Source organism: Crotalus tigris, unplaced genomic scaffold (assembly GCF_016545835.1).
Source record: "Crotalus tigris isolate CLP2741 ecotype Arizona unplaced genomic scaffold, ASM1654583v1 scf7180000024350.909852, whole genome shotgun sequence".
Lineage (NCBI taxonomy): Eukaryota > Metazoa > Chordata > Lepidosauria > Squamata > Viperidae > Crotalus > Crotalus tigris.
In genome coordinates, this window is record NW_024100519.1 from 294,803 (window position 1) to 312,925 (window position 18,123).

The 18,123-nt window shown below is 43.8% G+C and overlaps 1 protein-coding gene across 3 annotated transcripts in view; it reads right to left on the reverse strand.

Moving 5' to 3' along the window:
* The window catches only part of EHMT1 (euchromatic histone lysine methyltransferase 1), a 71,235-nt gene extending 56,982 nt beyond the window's left edge, over window positions 1-14,253 (reverse strand). Inside the window, exon 1 of one of the 3 annotated variants that reach the window (XM_039327051.1) lies at window positions 14,214-14,253. In XM_039327051.1, coding sequence (XP_039182985.1) covers window positions 14,214-14,234 — 21 coding nt within the window. In that variant the 5' untranslated portion in view covers window positions 14,235-14,253. Of the gene's footprint in view, window positions 1-4,704; window positions 4,853-14,213 lie in introns of those variants that run through there. The other 2 variants (XM_039327050.1, XM_039327047.1) reach the window with 2 other exon arrangements.
* Window positions 14,254-18,123: the final 3,870 nt, after the last annotated feature.

The window sequence follows — 18,123 nt, forward strand, 5'->3', positions numbered from 1 at the left end:
AGTGACATCCTTAACAAGCATCAATCTCAATGCAGTTTCTTGGAGACCTCACTTCTTACGTTCTTCGCGCAGGGGAACGCTTCATTCATTCCAAACCTTTAACCAATTTCAAATCTATAACATGATCCATCCTCTCCAAAGATCATTACGTGCACCAGAGGACAGGGCGAGAAGCTTTTTAAGACAGATCCAATGTAGAAGCAAGGAGGAGGAATCATTTAATCAATGGAAATGCTTGCGTTGGTCATCAATAGGAAACAGGTGTCAAGCATCAAGTGCAAATCACGTGAACACGCGGAATGCTGCAACGGGGCCATAAATGTGAAAGTTGGTCCTAAGTCACTTTTTTTCCAGTGCCGTTGAGACTTCAAACGGTCACAAAGCGAACTGTTGTACCTGTATACGGCTCCTGCCTTGAGCAGGGGGTTGGACTAGAAGACCTCTAAGGTCTGTTTTAGTCCTAGGATGCTGTGTTCTTCCTGTCCGCTGAACGCCTGCTGACTCAATGCTCCCCAAAGTTTGTCCAACTTAGGCTCAATTATGCGTCGTCCTCCAAGTATTTCTCGTAAAAATGTTGACATAGTCAAAGAACTCTACAATATTTGCAAGAAGAGATGTGCCCTTGGTGAAGCGACATCGGTTCCTCTTTCAAAAGGATGCGTCTTTCTGTATCCTTCATTTTGGATCATTAAAGACGTTGCTACCAATTCCGAAGTGAACTTTCCCCAGATTCCCAAATTCACTCTTTTCTTTTTCATTTTTTTTGCAGACTCTTTTTTTCAGCACAGAGACTGCTCTAAGGAACAAGTTTCATATTTTAATTAGGACATTAACAATTGGGGACTTGAGCAAAAATTCACTACTCTTTTCCTTCAGCAGCTATGCAGCCTTAAAAGCCAAGGGGAAGTCATTTACATGAAAAGCAGTATTCCAGGAGCATTGAATCACCTTCATGCAAACAATTCAAATCTGCATCTGGTTTATTTTATTTTATTTTATTTCGCTGTGTTTCAGCAAGATACACCTTTTTTTTTTTTTTACTAAAATGAGCTATTTTCCCAACAAACAGAGAAATGTCTTCATACACCTTAGTCAAAGAGATACCGTGATATAAACAAAAGTGGCGTATTCAAAGACAGAACATGCCAGGCAGTAATAACCTACTGCAGAAATATAGGTCACAGATAATAGCAATAACTATCCCTTTAAAATGTAGCTGGACTCCATCTTTCTTTCAGTAAAATGGAATATGGCACTCAAAGTAAAAATAGAAGGCTTCAAACGCCTAGGCTACGCCAAGGAATTTAAAACTGTGAAATCATTTTCAACCTCTTGAAAGAGATCCTGTTTTGGACTCATGAAGGAGAGAATGGAGCAGGTTGAGATCTACTGGATGGTGGATGTTTCTAACACCTGGGGCCCTCATCTTTTCCCCCAAATTGTTGCGAAGAATTATTAGGATAATCAGAAATAATTATTGGTACCGAAGAATCACAAGCTCAGTTCTATACTGATACTCAAAACAAATTCTGATTTTTGTAGATCTTTCTTTCTAAATACTTTGGCTCTGTGGTTAGGTTTTGAGTCAACGATCTCAGATTTGAGTAACAAAAAGATTCTACATTTACTTTAGAAAATCTAGGCCGTCAGTTTTCTTTCTAGACAGTCAAGACAGTCTATTAACGTGACTAAGGAGCTTCAGTCAAATGCCACAGCTGTTACGAAATGGCCTTCTTTGCCATCTATATTTCAAAGGTGCTTTTTCGAAGGCAACTGGGCGGAGGAGGAGGGAGGAGGAGGAGGAGGAGGAGGAAAAGGAGAAGAAGGAGAAGGAGAAGGAGGAGGAGGAGGAGGAGGAGGAGAAGGAGAAGAAGAAGAAGAAGAAGAAGAAGAAGAAGAAGAAGAAGAAGAAGAAGAAGAAGAAGAAGAAGAAGAAGAAGAAGAAGAAGAAGAAGAAGAAGAAGAAGAAGAATTCTAGCACAGCATAGTTTACCTAGTTCTACATTGACTGGCAGTTGCTAACCCTGAAAATGCAATTTTGATGTTTAGTGACCCCATAATTCAAAGCACCAGAAGCAAAAGGCCAGCAATAAAGACCAGAATTTTGCTGACAGGATGGTTGGGGAGTCCTTCCATCTCCTAACCATCCAGTCAGAACTGTTGAAGCTTCCTAGATGAGAAGCAAAGCATCTTTTTCCTCCTCAAAAAAGAAACAGCCCAGTTGCCTTTCAAAAAAAGCCCCTTTGAGACAACTATGATGATGGATGTCTGAGAACCTCCATAGACAGTTTGCCCTCTTAAGAGCTCCATTTGAAATCCAGAACTGGTTCACAAGTTTCTTGAAGACCAAGATTATACGACGTCACTGCAGAACACAGTGGAACTAAGCTAAAGGCACTGTGGTAGACCAACATCACCCTATCTCCTCCACCTCACTCAGCACTCACGTGTTCTAGTAGAAGACGGCCTACTGACATGTGCTCTTCCTCTATGACCTTCCTGTTCACAAGGCCAGGCTAGAAATGGGAAGAGTTTTTCGCCTCTAGCTAATTGCGAACAGGGACCCTCTTGAAACAGACATTTTGGAGAGACATGTGCGAAACGTAACCGCTCAACAGACTCCTGCCCTACTCCATAAATAGAGGAAGACTCCCACGTGCGCCCGCCAAGCCGAGAACTCAACCCATCCCATAATGAAAAGTGGGAGAAAGTGTTGACATCTCTTTGGGGGGGGGCAGGTAAAAAGTCGACGAGAATATTAACCGACGGGTCGGTAATCCCGGAGCAATTTTGATGGGAGATCAGCTCTGAAAGGCTGCTTGGAAACGCGAGAGCTATTTGTCACTTTCCCCAACACTCCAGTGAATCAAAGACTTGTGATGTTCTTCTTATTAAAAAAAGAAAAAAAATTCCCACGTCATCATGTAATTATACCCATCCCATTCCAAATTGGGGGGAAAAAATGTTTCCAAGTGTGAACCCCGAGCATCACTAATTCTTAACAAGGAAAGGGTGCGCACTCAAAAAATTTTTTTTGTTTAACCTCCATCACCCCTTTTCTTTACCTCTCCTTTCCTCCATCTCACAGTTGTAGGTCATTAAGGAAGATGCAATAATTCACTTACTATTGTGACAAGAAATGGTGGTACCATGGGGCAAAATTCTCCTAACAGCTGCTTTGCTTAGCGATGGAAACATTGGTCAATAATATAGTCCTAAGCCGAGAACTAACAGTATTTTTTAATCCAGTCTAGATGTAGTAGTTCAAACGTGCCGCCTATAACCTGGTAGCACACACCAAAGTGGACAGTTAATTATAATCCTAAAGATATCAAAATATAAATGCCTTAGCAACTGGTTTTTGACAGCAATATCCCTTCTGTAATCAAATTACAATTATGCAATATGCTTTTAAGGCAACGTAAAAGACTTAGTTGATTCAAACCAGATCTCTACAAAGCCCTCTTTTTTATTTTTTCCAGCAGGCAAAGATTCTTTCATCATCTCCAGTTACCATTTTCATCCAGACCCCCCCCCCTGCAAACTATGATTATCAGCATCAGGGCGAACCAGGAAACCAACATGAAACCAAGATGCATTTAATGCTTTAGAAGCAGCCTGCTGGCCCACCCAGACCATTAGCACTATCAATAGGTACTGTCTGTCTTAAAACATCGGTATTTTTTTTCAAATGAACAAAATGTACCAAATATTATTTTATATGCTAAACCACACACAACACATTTTGCATTGGAGTTGGAAAATCAACTGCACAGATGAGATTTTCATTTTCTTCCCAATTTTGTTTCATGGATCAAAAAAAAAAAAAAAAAATCACCAGAATACGAGGTCTCCCCAAAATATCTAGATAATCTCTCCAAATAACCTTACCTGGTGAACAGACGCCATGTTTTAGAAACCTAGAAAGCCTTTTACTTAGCACTGTTTAAGAGAACTGAAACTGAATACAGAGAACCTTTTTCTTCTAACTTTCCACAAACTTCCCATTTTCCAGGAAATAACTATAGGGAGAAAGAAGATTCAGTTTAAAAAAAAAAAAAAACAGAAAGCTGGGTTGCTGTTGTTGTTTTTTTCCTATTTTCCTGCAATCCTTTTGGTCCATGTTCTACCCCACCCAATCTTGCCATCTCTAACTCTCCAATTCTGGAGGAGAAGAGGAGAAAAAAAAAAGAATTAAAAGGCGCAAATATTCCCAATGGCCAACTCTTTCTCTTTTTTTCTGCCTCCATATTATTTTTACCCCGTCTTCTGCAGTAGAATTCCCTGCAATAAAGAAAGAGAAAAGCTCGCAAAACCATTTAATGGAAGGGTGAAAGAGGAGGGGAAAAAAATGGTGGAAGAGAATGAGAATGCTCTCATCATTCAGAGCTCAGTCCACACAGCAGTTTTTAGCCTTTTCTAAGCAAGCATGCAAAGATGGATTGCTTCGTTTGGGGTAAATCCAAAGCTGCCTTTCAACTCTAGCTTCCAGAAGAATAGATAAAAGGATCGAAGAGAAAGAGAGAAAGAGAGAGAGAGAGAGAAAGAGAGGGAGAGAGAAACACACAAGCACACCCAGCTCTTCTTTGCTATTTTGGTTGGCCGAGCCCTTTCTCTCCAACCGGTCTTCTGGAAGCAGCCCTTGGGGTAGGACCTGCAGCTATAAGAAATGTCGGAAAGAAAACTTGAAGGAAGGGATCATACCTCCGAAGCCTTATCTGCGCTGCCCTTGGGGGTTTTCATGCAAGGCTTTCGGAGAGGCCTAGCCTACAGTCTCCACGAGTTTGAGCCCACAGTAGGTGATTAAGGAGAGCATGCTCCGTCTGCTTTCTCGTGACGCCTCCAGAGGCCCAGCTGTTGCACTGCAAGCCGAAGAAAGAAAAGAGGAAGTAAAGTGAAGGAAGGAAGGGAGGAGAAGAAAAAGGAAGAGGAGAAAGAGGAGGAGGGGAAAAGGAGGATGAAAAAGAGAAGGATGGGAAAGAGAAGGATGACAAGGAGAAGGAGGAAGAGGAGAAAAGAAGGATGAAAAAGAGAAGGATGACAAGGAGGAGGAGAAAAAGGAGATGAAAAGGAGAAAGAAAAGGAGGAAAAGGAGGTGGAGTAGAAAAAGGAGAAGAGAAAGAAAAGGACGAGGAGAAGGGGAAGAAGGTGGAGGTGGAGTAGAAAGAAAAGGATGAAAAGAAGAAGGGGAGGAGGAGAAGAAGAGGTGGAGGCAGAGTAGAAAGAAGAGAGGGAGGAGGATGAGAAAGAGAAGAATGAAAAAATGAGAAGGAGGGGAGAAGGAGAAGGAGAGTGGAGGTGGAGTAGAAAGAGGAGGAGGAGGAGGAGGAGGAGGAGGAGGAGGAGGAGGAGGAGAGAAGGAAGAGGTAGAGGCAGAGTAGAAAGAGAAAGAGGAGGATACAGCAGGAGATGTATTTTTTAAAGCAGACGGGATGTTTCCAAAATCAAAAGTTCCACCTTGTTTACCAAAGCAAAAGAGGGCTCCCTCCAGAGATGTTGACAAAGAGAAGGGATCCAAGACACCTGTGGAGACTTTACCTTCCTCAAAAGCAAAAGGGGAGGGGGGGCGAACCAAGGAAGCCCACCCAAGGTCTTTTCATACCAGTTGAGACATTTGGGGAGGGGGGGACAAAACCTGGTGATGGGAATACAAAGATTGGGGGGCCCCAACATCTGGAGAGTGATCCCCAAACAAGGAGGTGGAGGGAGGAGAAATGTAAGCCATTTTTTTTTTAGAATCTAGACCATGCATATGCAAATCTGTGCACGTGTGTATGTGTGTGTGGTGTGTGTGTGTGTGTAGAAATGTTAATGCTTCAATTGGGTTTTTTTGCCGTTTCTATGACAACATGGATTTATAGGTCTTTTTGAACAGAAAAAGGGTAGGTTTTTAAGATAAGAACAGGAAACACAACAGATTCAGTTGCATATCATCCTATCGCCTCCCTCGCCATTTTCATTCTCTCTCTCTCTCTCTCTCTCTCTCTCTCTCTCTCTCTCTCTCTCTCTCTCTCTCTTTCTCTCTCTTTCTCTCCCCATCCTGTACGAAAAGGGAAGCTCCCACTTGTTTAGGAAATGTGACCTGCTAAAAATAAAGATGGGTTTTTTTTGTGTGTGTGAAATGGAAAAACGTCCCACCAGGATTTATTCAGGAAAGCATCGTACTGAAATAGGCACCGAGCACACCCAAGAGAAAAGGAATCGATAAAGGAGAATATTTGTAGCTGGGGGTTGAAATGAGGGGTCCTTGGTGCTCTCTAAGCTGGGTGGTTTTCTTGCAGACATTTCATGACCCAACTAGTAACATCATGAGTGCTAGAAGGGAGTGGGGCTTGTGGGGTGGAGGAGGAGAAGGAGGTGGTGGAGGAGGAGGATTGTGGGGTCCTTGGTGCTCTCTGAGCTTGGTTGGTTTCCTTGCAGACATTTCATGACCCAACTAGGTAACATCATCAATGCTAGAAGGGAGTTTGGTTTGCAACGAAGAGGAGGAGAAGGACAAACTGTGGGGTCCTTAGTGCTCTCTGAGCTTGGTTGTTTCCTTGCCGACAAGCTTTGGGATACGCAACATCTGCAAGAAAACCATCAAGCTCACCGTGGGGGCATCAAATGGGCCTGAAATTCAAAGAACTGTTGGGATCAATAACCTTTGCGCAACCCAGAGATGCAGGCTAAGAATCAAGTTAAATCCATTTAAATTCAGTTGTGGATTCAGAGGCACGAAACATCTGCCTATGGCTGAGCACAAAAAGCTGTCTATTGTAGCAGGAAGCACCGGGCAATGTCAAACAGGTCTAACATGGATTTCCTCCCCATCCCCCCCACCCCACCCCCCAGCAACTTTAGGCTAGGCTAAGTGTTGTAACTGCAGGTAACCTTTGGAGTCAACACCAGAAGGAAGCCTGTGAGACCTGCTCACCGCCCATGGAGAAGGAAGCCAGCCAAGTGTTGATTACTTCAGACTGAATAATCCAGATTAACCTGGCCATCTGCAAAAGTTTGGAAGCCGGAGGGGGAAGAAAGAAAGAAAGAAAAAAAAGCAATTGTGGCCTTCCTTGGCCAAGACATCAAATGATGTCCAAAACCGAGCCCCAAATTTTTGCAAACTTTTACGACTGTTCAAGAAAAAATCGCTGCAGCCGTTAAGTTGCAGCGACACGGCCGGTTAAGGGAATCCCAGCTTCCCCGTTGACTTTGATGGTTTGGGAGGGCACAAAAGGGGATTGCACAATCCCCCCCCCCTTCCTCGGGACACTGCAACCGACGTAAGTTCATGCCAGCTGCCAAGCATCCAAAATGTTAATCACGTGACCATGGAGACTGTGCAAAGGTCGTAAGTGTGAAAAACGGTCATAAGTCGGGGGGGTTCCCACCCCAGTGCTGCTGTCTCTTTGAATAAGCTGAGGCCGACCTGTTATCTCCTTGCAGCCAGCTGTAGTGAGCTGCTCAACAAAATGACAAAAACGTTGTACGATGGGGAGACTCTCACTTAAAACAAGCGCCTTGCTTAGCAGCAGAAATTCTAGCCGTTAAGGTGAGGACTGACTGGCTTGCATTTCTATCCAGGTACATTTTCTGGCAGGGGTATTTGGCCCTGAAGAAAAATAATAATAATAATAATAAAAAAATCCGTGACGCTTTTAATTGATTTTGCCAGCCGGCTTGGATGCGTTAAAAAGGAACGGTCAGCCAGCAAAACGAACATTCCCAAAATATAATACAAATATTGTTCCTATCAAAGGAAACGAGAAAATTTGCTCCTTTCCTTCTGGTCCCAAGCAAGCGTGCAAAAACTCCGGTTTTGAAAAAGAAATACAGGTCGCCCCTCGCCTTACGACAGCTGGCAGTTGCTAAGTGAGACTTTTGCCCCGTTTTACAAACTGTCTTGCTCCCGTCGTTGTGTGGATCACTGCAGCTGTAAGTTAGTAACACGGTTGGTAAGTGAACCTGGCTTCCCCCCTCCCTCCCTCCCTCCCGGTGACTTTGCTCATCAGGAGGGCACAAAGGGGATCACGTGATCCCGGACCCTGCAACAGTCATAAGTACATGTCAGTTGCCAAGCGTCTGGATTTTTGATCACGTGACCACGGGGATGCGGCGACAGTCGTTAAGTCAATTTTTTTCAGGGCCGTTGCAACTTCCAACGGTCACTAAACGAACCGTGGTTTGCTCGAGGCTCCCTCCGAGATCAACAATTCAGCTCTCCAAAGTTTGATATCCTTCGATCTTCAGTTGATCAAGCATTCCGTATTTTGCTTTTACCGTAAAACCTTCAGAGAAGCGAAACGGCAGCTAACAACAGAGCCTTTTCTTTTGTTGTAAAAAAAAGAAGACATAACTTTTCTCAAGACATTGTTTTAACCTCCCCTCAAAATATTTAATAGCAGTAGTAGGAGGAGCGGCAGCAGCTCAAAGAGTTAAGAGGCTGCAGAAAAGGGGGGCTTTTAATCGCCACTAAAGCAGTTTGAGGAAGGGTTTTGTTTAGTAGGCTCTAAACTTGGGAAAAAAATGAAGGGGGGGGGGAGAAAAAAAAAAACCCTGAAAACTCCCACACACCTGCCTGGCAAAACAGGAGATTCGTCACAGGGTGCTAATTACAATCCTTAGAGGCATAATGTAGGAATTTAAGGTTATCAACTTCTGGGTAATGAGCAGCTAAAAGGGTTAAGGGAGTGCAGAAAAAGGCTGGGGGGGCTTTTAATCGCCCTTATTAGACTAGTAATGACTGGTGAAAAATAAATCAAGCCCTTCTCGCCAACTCTTCACATGTCCCCCCTTTTGCCCTGGATCATGAGCGAATTTACTCATTGGAGGGGGGGGATTATTAAAATAAAATTTAGGCAACTTTTAGAGAATATTCAGCCTTGGTTTATAAACCCAGATCTTAGCTTTCTTGCACTGATCCGGAATTCTGTGGACCATCTATTTTCCTAAGGGGGCCAAGTTACTAAGCTATTTTGAGGGATACACTCATAAATTTTAGAAGGTGACCAGCTGGCTGGTCCAGGGGAACTGCCCGGCCCAGGAGTCGACTATCCTAAGCACCAGCTTTTATAGTTTCAGAAAGCAAGCGTGTTGTTTTATACCCAGTCACCCTTGGTGCACACTAAGGTCATTCTGTGCTTATTAAGCCACTGAGATAACTTAAAATAGCTCCCAGGTCTGCAGATGAGATAGAGGCATATATAATAAATGGGTTTCTTTGGAAAAGGAGGAGGGAAGAAGCAGCATTGATTTGGTAGGGGGAGGGCAGCCAATGAACCTGGGTCAAATTCATTACGGTGAAAAAGAAAATAACTTTATTAACCTATTGTGTTAGCAATTCGACTGGATTACAGTTCTCTGCTAGATGCCTGAATGGGATTCCATGATATAGACAGCTAGCCTGGGCAAGTGGTTAAGGTGTTAGACTAGAAAGTTACGACAGCCCTGGAAAAAGTGATTTAGCAATACAGCCCTTCTTTTACTGACCTTATACAAATAGTCCTTAAGCTCTAACCGTAACTGAGCAAGCCATCAAACGGGAAACGGACATTTCTTCCTGCTTGATTTCATTATTTCATTTCTCCACTGCTCATCAATAAAGTTGGAGCGTTAAAGACAGAACAGGTCTGATCATCCATCTGGAAAAAGGCTCCCCTTTTAGATAGTGTATTTTCCAAAGACGGATAATAAAATCTATGAGAATCGAATGTAATGATCTAAGCGGGCTAGGCGGTCAATAATAAGCAGTGATCTGCCAATAGGCAACAGGCTGAAAACCCTAACTTGCAAACGCAATCGTTCCTTAAATTTAATTCATATTAAACAAAAAACAAAAAAACAGCAGTGGTCCACTCTCCTTTTCTCCACTTACAATCAAGACTAGAAAGCCAGCTAGAGTAAATGAGACATCCAGGGCAATGAGGAACATCAATCCAACTGACAGCCCTAAACTAAGGAGGGAAGGAAGAAAAGTTTAAAGACTTTTTTTGGAAAGGTTTAATCCATGACAGAACATTGGCAACTACTGATTTTGGGGATGGATGGATGGATGAGAGATAGAGGGGAATAGGGATAGAGAGAGGGGGGGAGAGAAAGAGAGATACTGTAGATAGATAGACAGACAGATGATAGACAGATGTAAGTAGGGAGAGAGACAGAGACAGAGACAGGGAGAGAGAGAGAGAGAGAGAGAGAGAGAGAGAGAGAGAGAGAGAGAGAGAGAGAGATGTAAGTAAGGAGGAAGGGAGAGAGATTGATCTCCTATCAACAAAAGAAGACTTCAATGCACCTAATGTTATTCAGAGATGTTACCAGGCTGGACTTTGTATTATGGTAAGCCACCATTTGCTGTATGAACTGCCACTTGCTGGCATGATACCACACATTTATTTTACTTATTAAATTTATATGGCCACCCATCTTACCACAGGATAACTCTGGGCTGTGACATTAAGGCCCTAAACCATGACTTGTACAAATCAAAGGCCAGGTTCACACATTACAGCAGGCCCAAGCCAAGCCAACCGGATGCTGGTTTAGTTCAATGTGAGAGCCCAGCCAGTCCACCTAAACACAAAAAACGTCCCTCAATAAAATGTTCAAGGTAGCCCCGAAGATGCAAAACAAACAAACTCAATGGATTAAAACAAGACCTCAGTTTTCCAGAAAGGGGAAGAAGCGTTGACTGGAGCCCATTAAGTGCAATTTCAGGTAATTGACCTAATTGGTCTTCAGGAACAAAAGTCTTTGTCCAGCATTTGGAGGCAGGAGGGGATAAAATTCCAAACTAGATTTTTGTCCGTTGTATCCAAGGTCTCATAAAATGGGAGATTTTGCTATACAGAATGACCCCATTTTTCTAACTTTATGCAAGACGGTGGCTTGCTCTGACACAACATACAGTCTGTGAATCACACCATCAAAATATCTACCTTTGTTCATGCCTGTAAGCTGCTGCCTTTGGCTTCTACTAGTGTTTCATCTTCCCAACCAGAAATCCAAATTGCCTTGGCATTTACCACAATCGCTGCTGTCACTGCATTATTCAAACATGGAGGGGGGAATCTCCCCTTGTCTGAATCCCCAAATCCCTGCATCACACAGACCCACAAGAACCCCTAATTGCACAAAGAACGCTCATTTTACCGGATTGTAGTCCCACTCTGGCCAAACCACGTAAAAAAATCTCTCTTCCTTGCGGTAGTCAACCTCACCATCAGTCAACCTGCAAAGTGTGATTCCTTCACTCGACAGCGATATACAAACCTTAATACATTTCAACGTTTGGCTGGGGATGTCTCTTCTGCAGTACTTCCTTTGACTGACAAACAAGATTGCCCTATTTTTTTTTTCTTTCCTGAACCGAGTTTTGGGGAATTCAGAAGATCTGGGTCAGAACGGGACTTATAGTTGATTAATCAACTAGGATCAACTTGGAAGACGTGAATGCACTGGCCCAAAGGAACTGGAAAGAAGGAAGATGATGAGACGCTAGAAAGAGTGCAAAGAGCAACAAAGATGATTAGAGGTCTGGAAGCTAAAGTATATAAGGAATGGTTGCTGGAATTGGGTCTGTCTAGTTTAATGAAGAGAAGGACGAGGGGGAAATGACAGCAGTGTTCCAATATCTCAGGGGCTGCCCCAAAGAGGGAGTCAAGCTATTCTCCAAAGCACCTGAAGGCAGGACAAGCAGCAAGGGATGGAAACTAACCTAAGGAGAGAAGCAACCTAGAACTAAGGAGAAACTTCCTGACAATTAGAACAAACTCTGAAGATTATGGGAAGGCACCCTTCTAATCAGAACAGTTGTCCAATGGGTAAAGATGGATCCGTTGGACAACTGTTCTGATTAGAAGGGTGTCTTCCCATAATCTTCAGAGCTGAATACTTTACTGATTAAATTATAAGCCCCTAAGAAGCCCAAATTGGAGACCTCTCAGGGACGTGAAAATGTGATGCTAGCATTTAAAAAAAACAACTTCCTATTACCTAGATCTCCTTAGGAACACATCGAAACTCTTTTTTTAAAAAAATGGGGAAATTAAAGACGTTATCGCTTTGACTACCGCTCAATGCAAACAGGCTTAATCTCTTTTTAACTCTGCGGGGGCTTGACTGCACATAGTAGATGGTACAAACTTTTACATGTGGCCAGTGTTTTCTGCGGTGTTCATTTCCAGCAGCAAAGTTGCTAAAGGCAGGAAAGGCAGTTCCCAGGGAACTTTTTTTTCTTGAAGGCAGAAGCTCCAGGTCTTCCCCTCAACGAGAAGACAGGCAAAGCTTCCTGTCTCTAGCGGTGCATTAACAGAGCCGTGCTTTTAAATCTCTGGAGATGTTCGGAATCATGAAAGATGGCAGCTGATTGCCACTGCATTCCAGGAAGTTGGCAAACACTGTTTTCTTCCAAACGTTCGACGCTTGGGGTAGAAATATCCTCCCAATATCAGAATGTTCTATAAATGGGAATGTTTAGAAATGCACTTAATAATTCCTCAGGACTGGAATTTGCAAAATGGTAATAGGATGCCATTCCACAGCCAACCAATTTTCTGCCTGGCTCTGAACAACACATTAGATTTCCCCCCCCCCCCCCAAGTACATATAGTCTACACCAGGGGTAGGCAACCTTGGCTCTTTTATGACTCATGAAGTTCATGAGTCATAAAAGAGCCAAGGTTGCCTACCCCTGATTTACACACTATTTTTCTTCAACGAGGAGCTATTAAAATTATTTTATAGTCACCCCTAAACAAATTCCCTCCCCTTATTTCTGGGGAAAAAAATATTGGTATCTACCATGAATGTGCAGTATCAGGAGACATCATCCAATTAAATTAGCTATTTAGCTCTATAGGTCTTTTCATACTACAGGTCAAGAGAAGGCAAGCTAAAAATTGGATTGTCTCATTTTCAAACGCAAAGAGTCATTTGTGGGCCTTTTCACCTAAATTCCAATTTTATATGTGTTGAAGCACTGGACACTGTTTTAACCATCCTGCAAATCCACCCACTTTGTAAGGAGGACTGGAAAGAGGCCCAATGCAATCCTAATTATATTTAACGGTGAATCCGACTGCAAGCAAGTCAAACATGAAACACATTTTCCTAGAAGCAGCAATGGAAAAGCACACTGAATTTTTCCAACTATTGCCACCCATTATGCTTAAAGGTAACAATCCTAAAGGAAGATGGCAACCTTGTTTCTAGTCTGACAAACTTTTAAGCTTGTTTATTTTGCAAAAAAACAAAAAACAAAAACCCAAACCTGCAACTATATAACCACCTTTTTCTGTCTAGCCCAGAGGCTTCAACTGAGGTTTTCAAAACATTCAGGAAAGCAGGATTTAAAACTCAAAGAAGATTTTCAAAAGAAGCGTCCCTTGCTCGTGCAAAATCCAATCTCTGACTTTGCATTAATTTTGCAGGAGGACACCGACTTGCATTCCGCCTGGCCTCGAATTGGACTACAAGCTCTATCGTCCCCAGCCAGGGGAGCCAACTAGAGAAGCAACGAAGTCTGCTTTCAAAATAACGCTAAAAAAAATCAGCATTTAAAACAAAGAGAGAGAAATTAATATGCATTTCGCCTCCCTAGCATTGGACAGTCTGCAAGCCTAAAAGAAAATGAATGAGACTTTGCAAGGGAATCCAAGGGCCCCGCCAGCTGGACAGCTCAATACAGCCCCGGGGCCCCGCGCTCTGAATACGGTATCAACAGCCCTGCCTTCCCGCGCTCCTTCTCCGCCTCCTGCCGGGCTTGGCCCCGCCCACGCTGCCCGGGCCCCGGACCGAGCATGGCGAAGTGCCAACTGGGCTGCAGAGCCGCCACGCCGAACCCCGGACTCTGGATAGCGGCCGCCACTTGGCGAACCCTGGAATCTGTATAGCCGTCGCGCTCAGGCAACAGCGGCGAGGCGCGCTCGATGACTATACAGGTTCCCGGTCTCGCCTCCTCCCCCGCCCCCTCTGCGCCACCTTCACCCACCCCTTTCCGCGCACAATGGGAGCGCCCCCGCTCATGCTTTCTATTGGGAGGGTTGGACTGAACCATGCGACGGCGGGGGGGGAGGGGTTAGGGAAGAAAGGAGGAGGACTGTGAGGGCCGGCACACCGCCGGGAGTTCGAGTCGGCTTCCGAAGGGCCGTTGGAGGCTCCCCCCTCAAGGCTGGTCTCCTCCTTTCGCCCCCCCGCACCTTACAAGGGAGGTGGACGCACACAGCGACCGCACTCACCTCAGCGTCCACAGTGGCCATGGCCGGAGCAGCCCTGAAGCGAGGCCCCGCCCACTTTTCGAAAGCTCGCTGCGCGCGGCCCTCCCTCGGCCCCGCCCTCTTCATTCATTTGCTCAGGAGGGGAGAGCAGCGCGCCTGCGCGGCCACCGCCAAACCATGGCGCCGGCCGGGGATTCACGCCGGCTGTCATGGCGGCGCCCAGCAGTGGTAGAAGCTTCCGTACAGGGTGGGCGGGGCTTGGCTAGGGCAGTCAGGAAAAAAAAGAACCAGAGATTGCATTTTCACTATAATCATATTTAAAAATAAGTTTCACCGCTGGATCGGAGCTCCTTGGGGCGTTTGCATCTTTGCAGAAAGAAAAAAAGAAATGCATTTGGGAAATTGTTTTTTTTTTATTTTAAATAAAATCAGAACATAAATATAAACATCTGGGTCTGGTCCTTTACCATGCTAAAAGTTATAGGGCAAAATTTATTTAGGTGCTTGGCACATGTTTGGAGTTTTGATTCCTTGCCCTGCTACAATAAAAGCTCTCCTGCTTTTAATGTAGTAAAATACAAGAAGCAATTAATTTCATGCAAAGCGGGTTTTTTTCTCTTTTGCAAACTCGAAGGTACAACATTGTTCAACCAAATGAACAATTAAGACACCTCTGTATATGAAGAAACTGAACTGTCTGTTAATGATGCCCCTATTCTCAAGATGGGTATCCTTTGGATCCAAAACCACTTTCTCTGCAAAAGAGCAACGTTTTAGAGATTCTGCAAAACTGAACTTTTTTTCCAGAAGTTCAAAAAAAAAAAAAAAAAAGAATCAAGAAAAACTTGTGGTGTAAGAAAGAGATTTCCCGAAGAGTTTGGTGGGAGACAGCTTGTTCCAGAAAAAGCTGATCAGATGAAGCAATATTCTGAAGGAGGCTTTAGCCGGGTCAGAAAAAGAACACAGACTTCAAATGCCATGATTTTAATCATGATTTGTTGAATACATCGCAGTAGTGCTCACATGCTGTGCAAAGTACACCCTGATCTCCAGATAGCTGGATTTTTTAAAAGGCTCAACCGAGATCAAACTAGCCATAACAAGAGTTGGGTAGTTGTGCATGCCACACTGCGTGTCCCTGATTTGGTTCAGCATTTAACTTTTTTTTAAGAACTCCATTATCTTCTATATGCAATTCTTGCGTCATTTTACCTGTGCTGCTTCCCTGGGGTGATGGGTGGGAAGGTTATTCTCTGAGCTTATTAGCTAAGGAAAGGTTTCATCACCCGTAAACTGTCACTGCAAACGTGGCACACTAACGATAATAAATCATCTCTGGGATAATAGTCCTAATTACAGTACTTTTGATAGCAAGGTTTTTTTTTAAAAAAAATCATATTAATAGACTACAGGATTGCTTAGAGATACATGCTTAGAGAAGAGGGAGGAGGAGGAAGGAGAAGAAGAAGAAGAAGAAGAAGAAGAAGAAGAAGAAGAAGAAGAAGAAGAAGAAGAAGAAGAAGAAGAAGAAGAAGAAGAAGAAGAAGAAGAAGAAGAAGAAGAAGAAGAAGAAACATCTGCTATGCCAAAAGAAGAACATTTTTATTTGCTTTCAGAAATACATATTTCTCCCCCCCCCCTCTCTCTCTCTCTCTCTCACTTAAGAAGGAGGCTATAAACGCATTGAACTCTCTGATTAAATCTAAAGTTAAACTCCAAAGATTCTGGTTGGGAATTTTAGAGTCACCTTGCTGCTTTCGATCAACAATCAAGCTTGCATGGGTGGTAAAAGAAGACCTTGAATGGATGGATGGAGAACCACTGATAAAATGGTTCTCTTCCACCCATTCAAGGGTCCATTGTTTCTACCCATGCTCTTCGACAGCTACGGTATTCCACCAGAGGACAAAGAGATCTTCATGAAGACAGCAAGCTTCAACAACCTACGCAAGGCTGATTCTCAGACCCATGAGCTGAAATGACAAGGAACAGCCTGTGTTTTAAATCGGGACTCTTTAGTTGCTTGTTAAACAGGTCCACAGGCTGGCTGAGGTTCAACCCCATCCTTCTCCAATCTACGTGGTTCCATTTTTCTCACTTTACCAGTAGAAACATCTCCCTGGTGGAAGAGCTTGTTGTTGTTAGTTGCGAAGTCGTGTCCGACCCATCGCGACCCCATGGACAATGTTCCTCCAGGTCTTCCTGTCCTCTACCATCTTCTGGAGTCCATTGAAGCTCACGCCTCCTGCTTCGGTGACTCCATCCAGCCACCTCATTCTCTGTCATCCCATTCTTCTATTGCCCTCAATCATCCTATCTGGGGAAGACTTGCTTTGGGTCAACCCTTTCCCGGTTCAGTATCAGATAAAACTTAAGATCTCAAAACAGCTCTGAACAAAGGTAGAAAGATATTTCCACCTGAGAAGTTAAAAGTCAAACACTCTTAATTGTCTAGTCTAGCGTGCATTAGGATTCAGTCTTGGAGAGCCTCAACCGATGCAGGAAGCCAATCGCTCCAGCCAAAAAGCAAGATTGTTGAGTAACGGCCTGGGCCAACTCTTTTGAGTGCCCCAGAAAAAATGAAGAATCATCTTAGCTTTGTTCCAAAGTAGGCCATTAACCCAATCCTTTTGCAGAGGAGTGAAAAACAAGAGACACAAAAATGAAACGCTACTGCCACCCAACGGGGTCTCCGGAGAAGGTTCCGTCTCTAAAATTCTTCCAAAATAAAAGTCCGCTCTTGGCACCTTCTGGCAGCCATCAGAAAAAGAAAAAACACACACACAAAACTGAAGTGGCCTTTTGCTCTGTGAGGAGCAATGCAAGCCCATCCTGGGAACGAGGCCTTTCCGGCAATGAGTTCAGGCTGAAGCTTCAATGAATATTTATTCATTAATTAATGCAATAGGAAGGCTTACATCAGGATTTCCCTGTGATTATCTTGGGCGTGTTGAAATTCCTCGTCTCAATCCAGGAACAGGACACAAGGTGGAAGGGGATATATTATGCAATTGGAGGCATCTTAATTTTTGAAGAACCGTCCAGCAGATGGGTCACCAATGGCAATAGGGGAGAACTGAAGATATCCAGCTGTAGAATGGACCCATTCTGCACATCTGCATGAAAAATGTAAGAAGAAACTGGACAGCCCTCTGTCTAAAATGGCATAGGGTCTCCTGCTTGAGCAGGGGGTTGGACTAGAAGACCTCCAAGGTTCCTTCCAACTCTGTTATTCCGAAGTTCTTGAGTTACTTATATTGTTGGGCAATTTGATGCCCATTCAGTGTTCTGGAACTCATCCGTTCCAGCTGAATTTCTTCACATGTCCCGCAAAATTTATAAACTCCGCTTGACCAACTGTAATTGCCGGCTTCACAAAACATATTGAAGCCAAAACCAGACTACATTATCCCTTAGCGTGCAGCGTGAACTCAGCCTTGGGATGAAAAGCATGTGCAGAACAGTCAAGACTTGATCCATCTCCATCTCGAATGTATGTTATCTAGAACCTGCTTGATAAATCTCGACTCCTCTGAAATTTTGCAGATTTCTCTAAGCAGGCAGAAATAACAGTAATTGTCTGATTTTGCAGGTCTCTCTGGCGTGTCTAGGAGAGACTTCCTGGGCTTCTAAAAACCACAGGTTCTACGTGAGAGCTCAAGATATGTAGGACTTAGGGAAATTTGTGGTTTCATGGTCTTGGTGTACTTCATTGTGTGAATTCATTTACCGGCGTTCATCTGTTATGGCACAAATATTCAACTCCGGGGCCTGATGTCCCTTGGTCCTTTGATACCACTTAAATTCAGTGACAAAATGATTAATTTTGGGGGTTCAACTCTGGTCTCTTAAGAGATGTTTGACTCTCCATTCTCATCCTTACGACCTTGAAAAGTTTCAATCCAGCCCCTTCTAGGAGCATCGTAGCTTC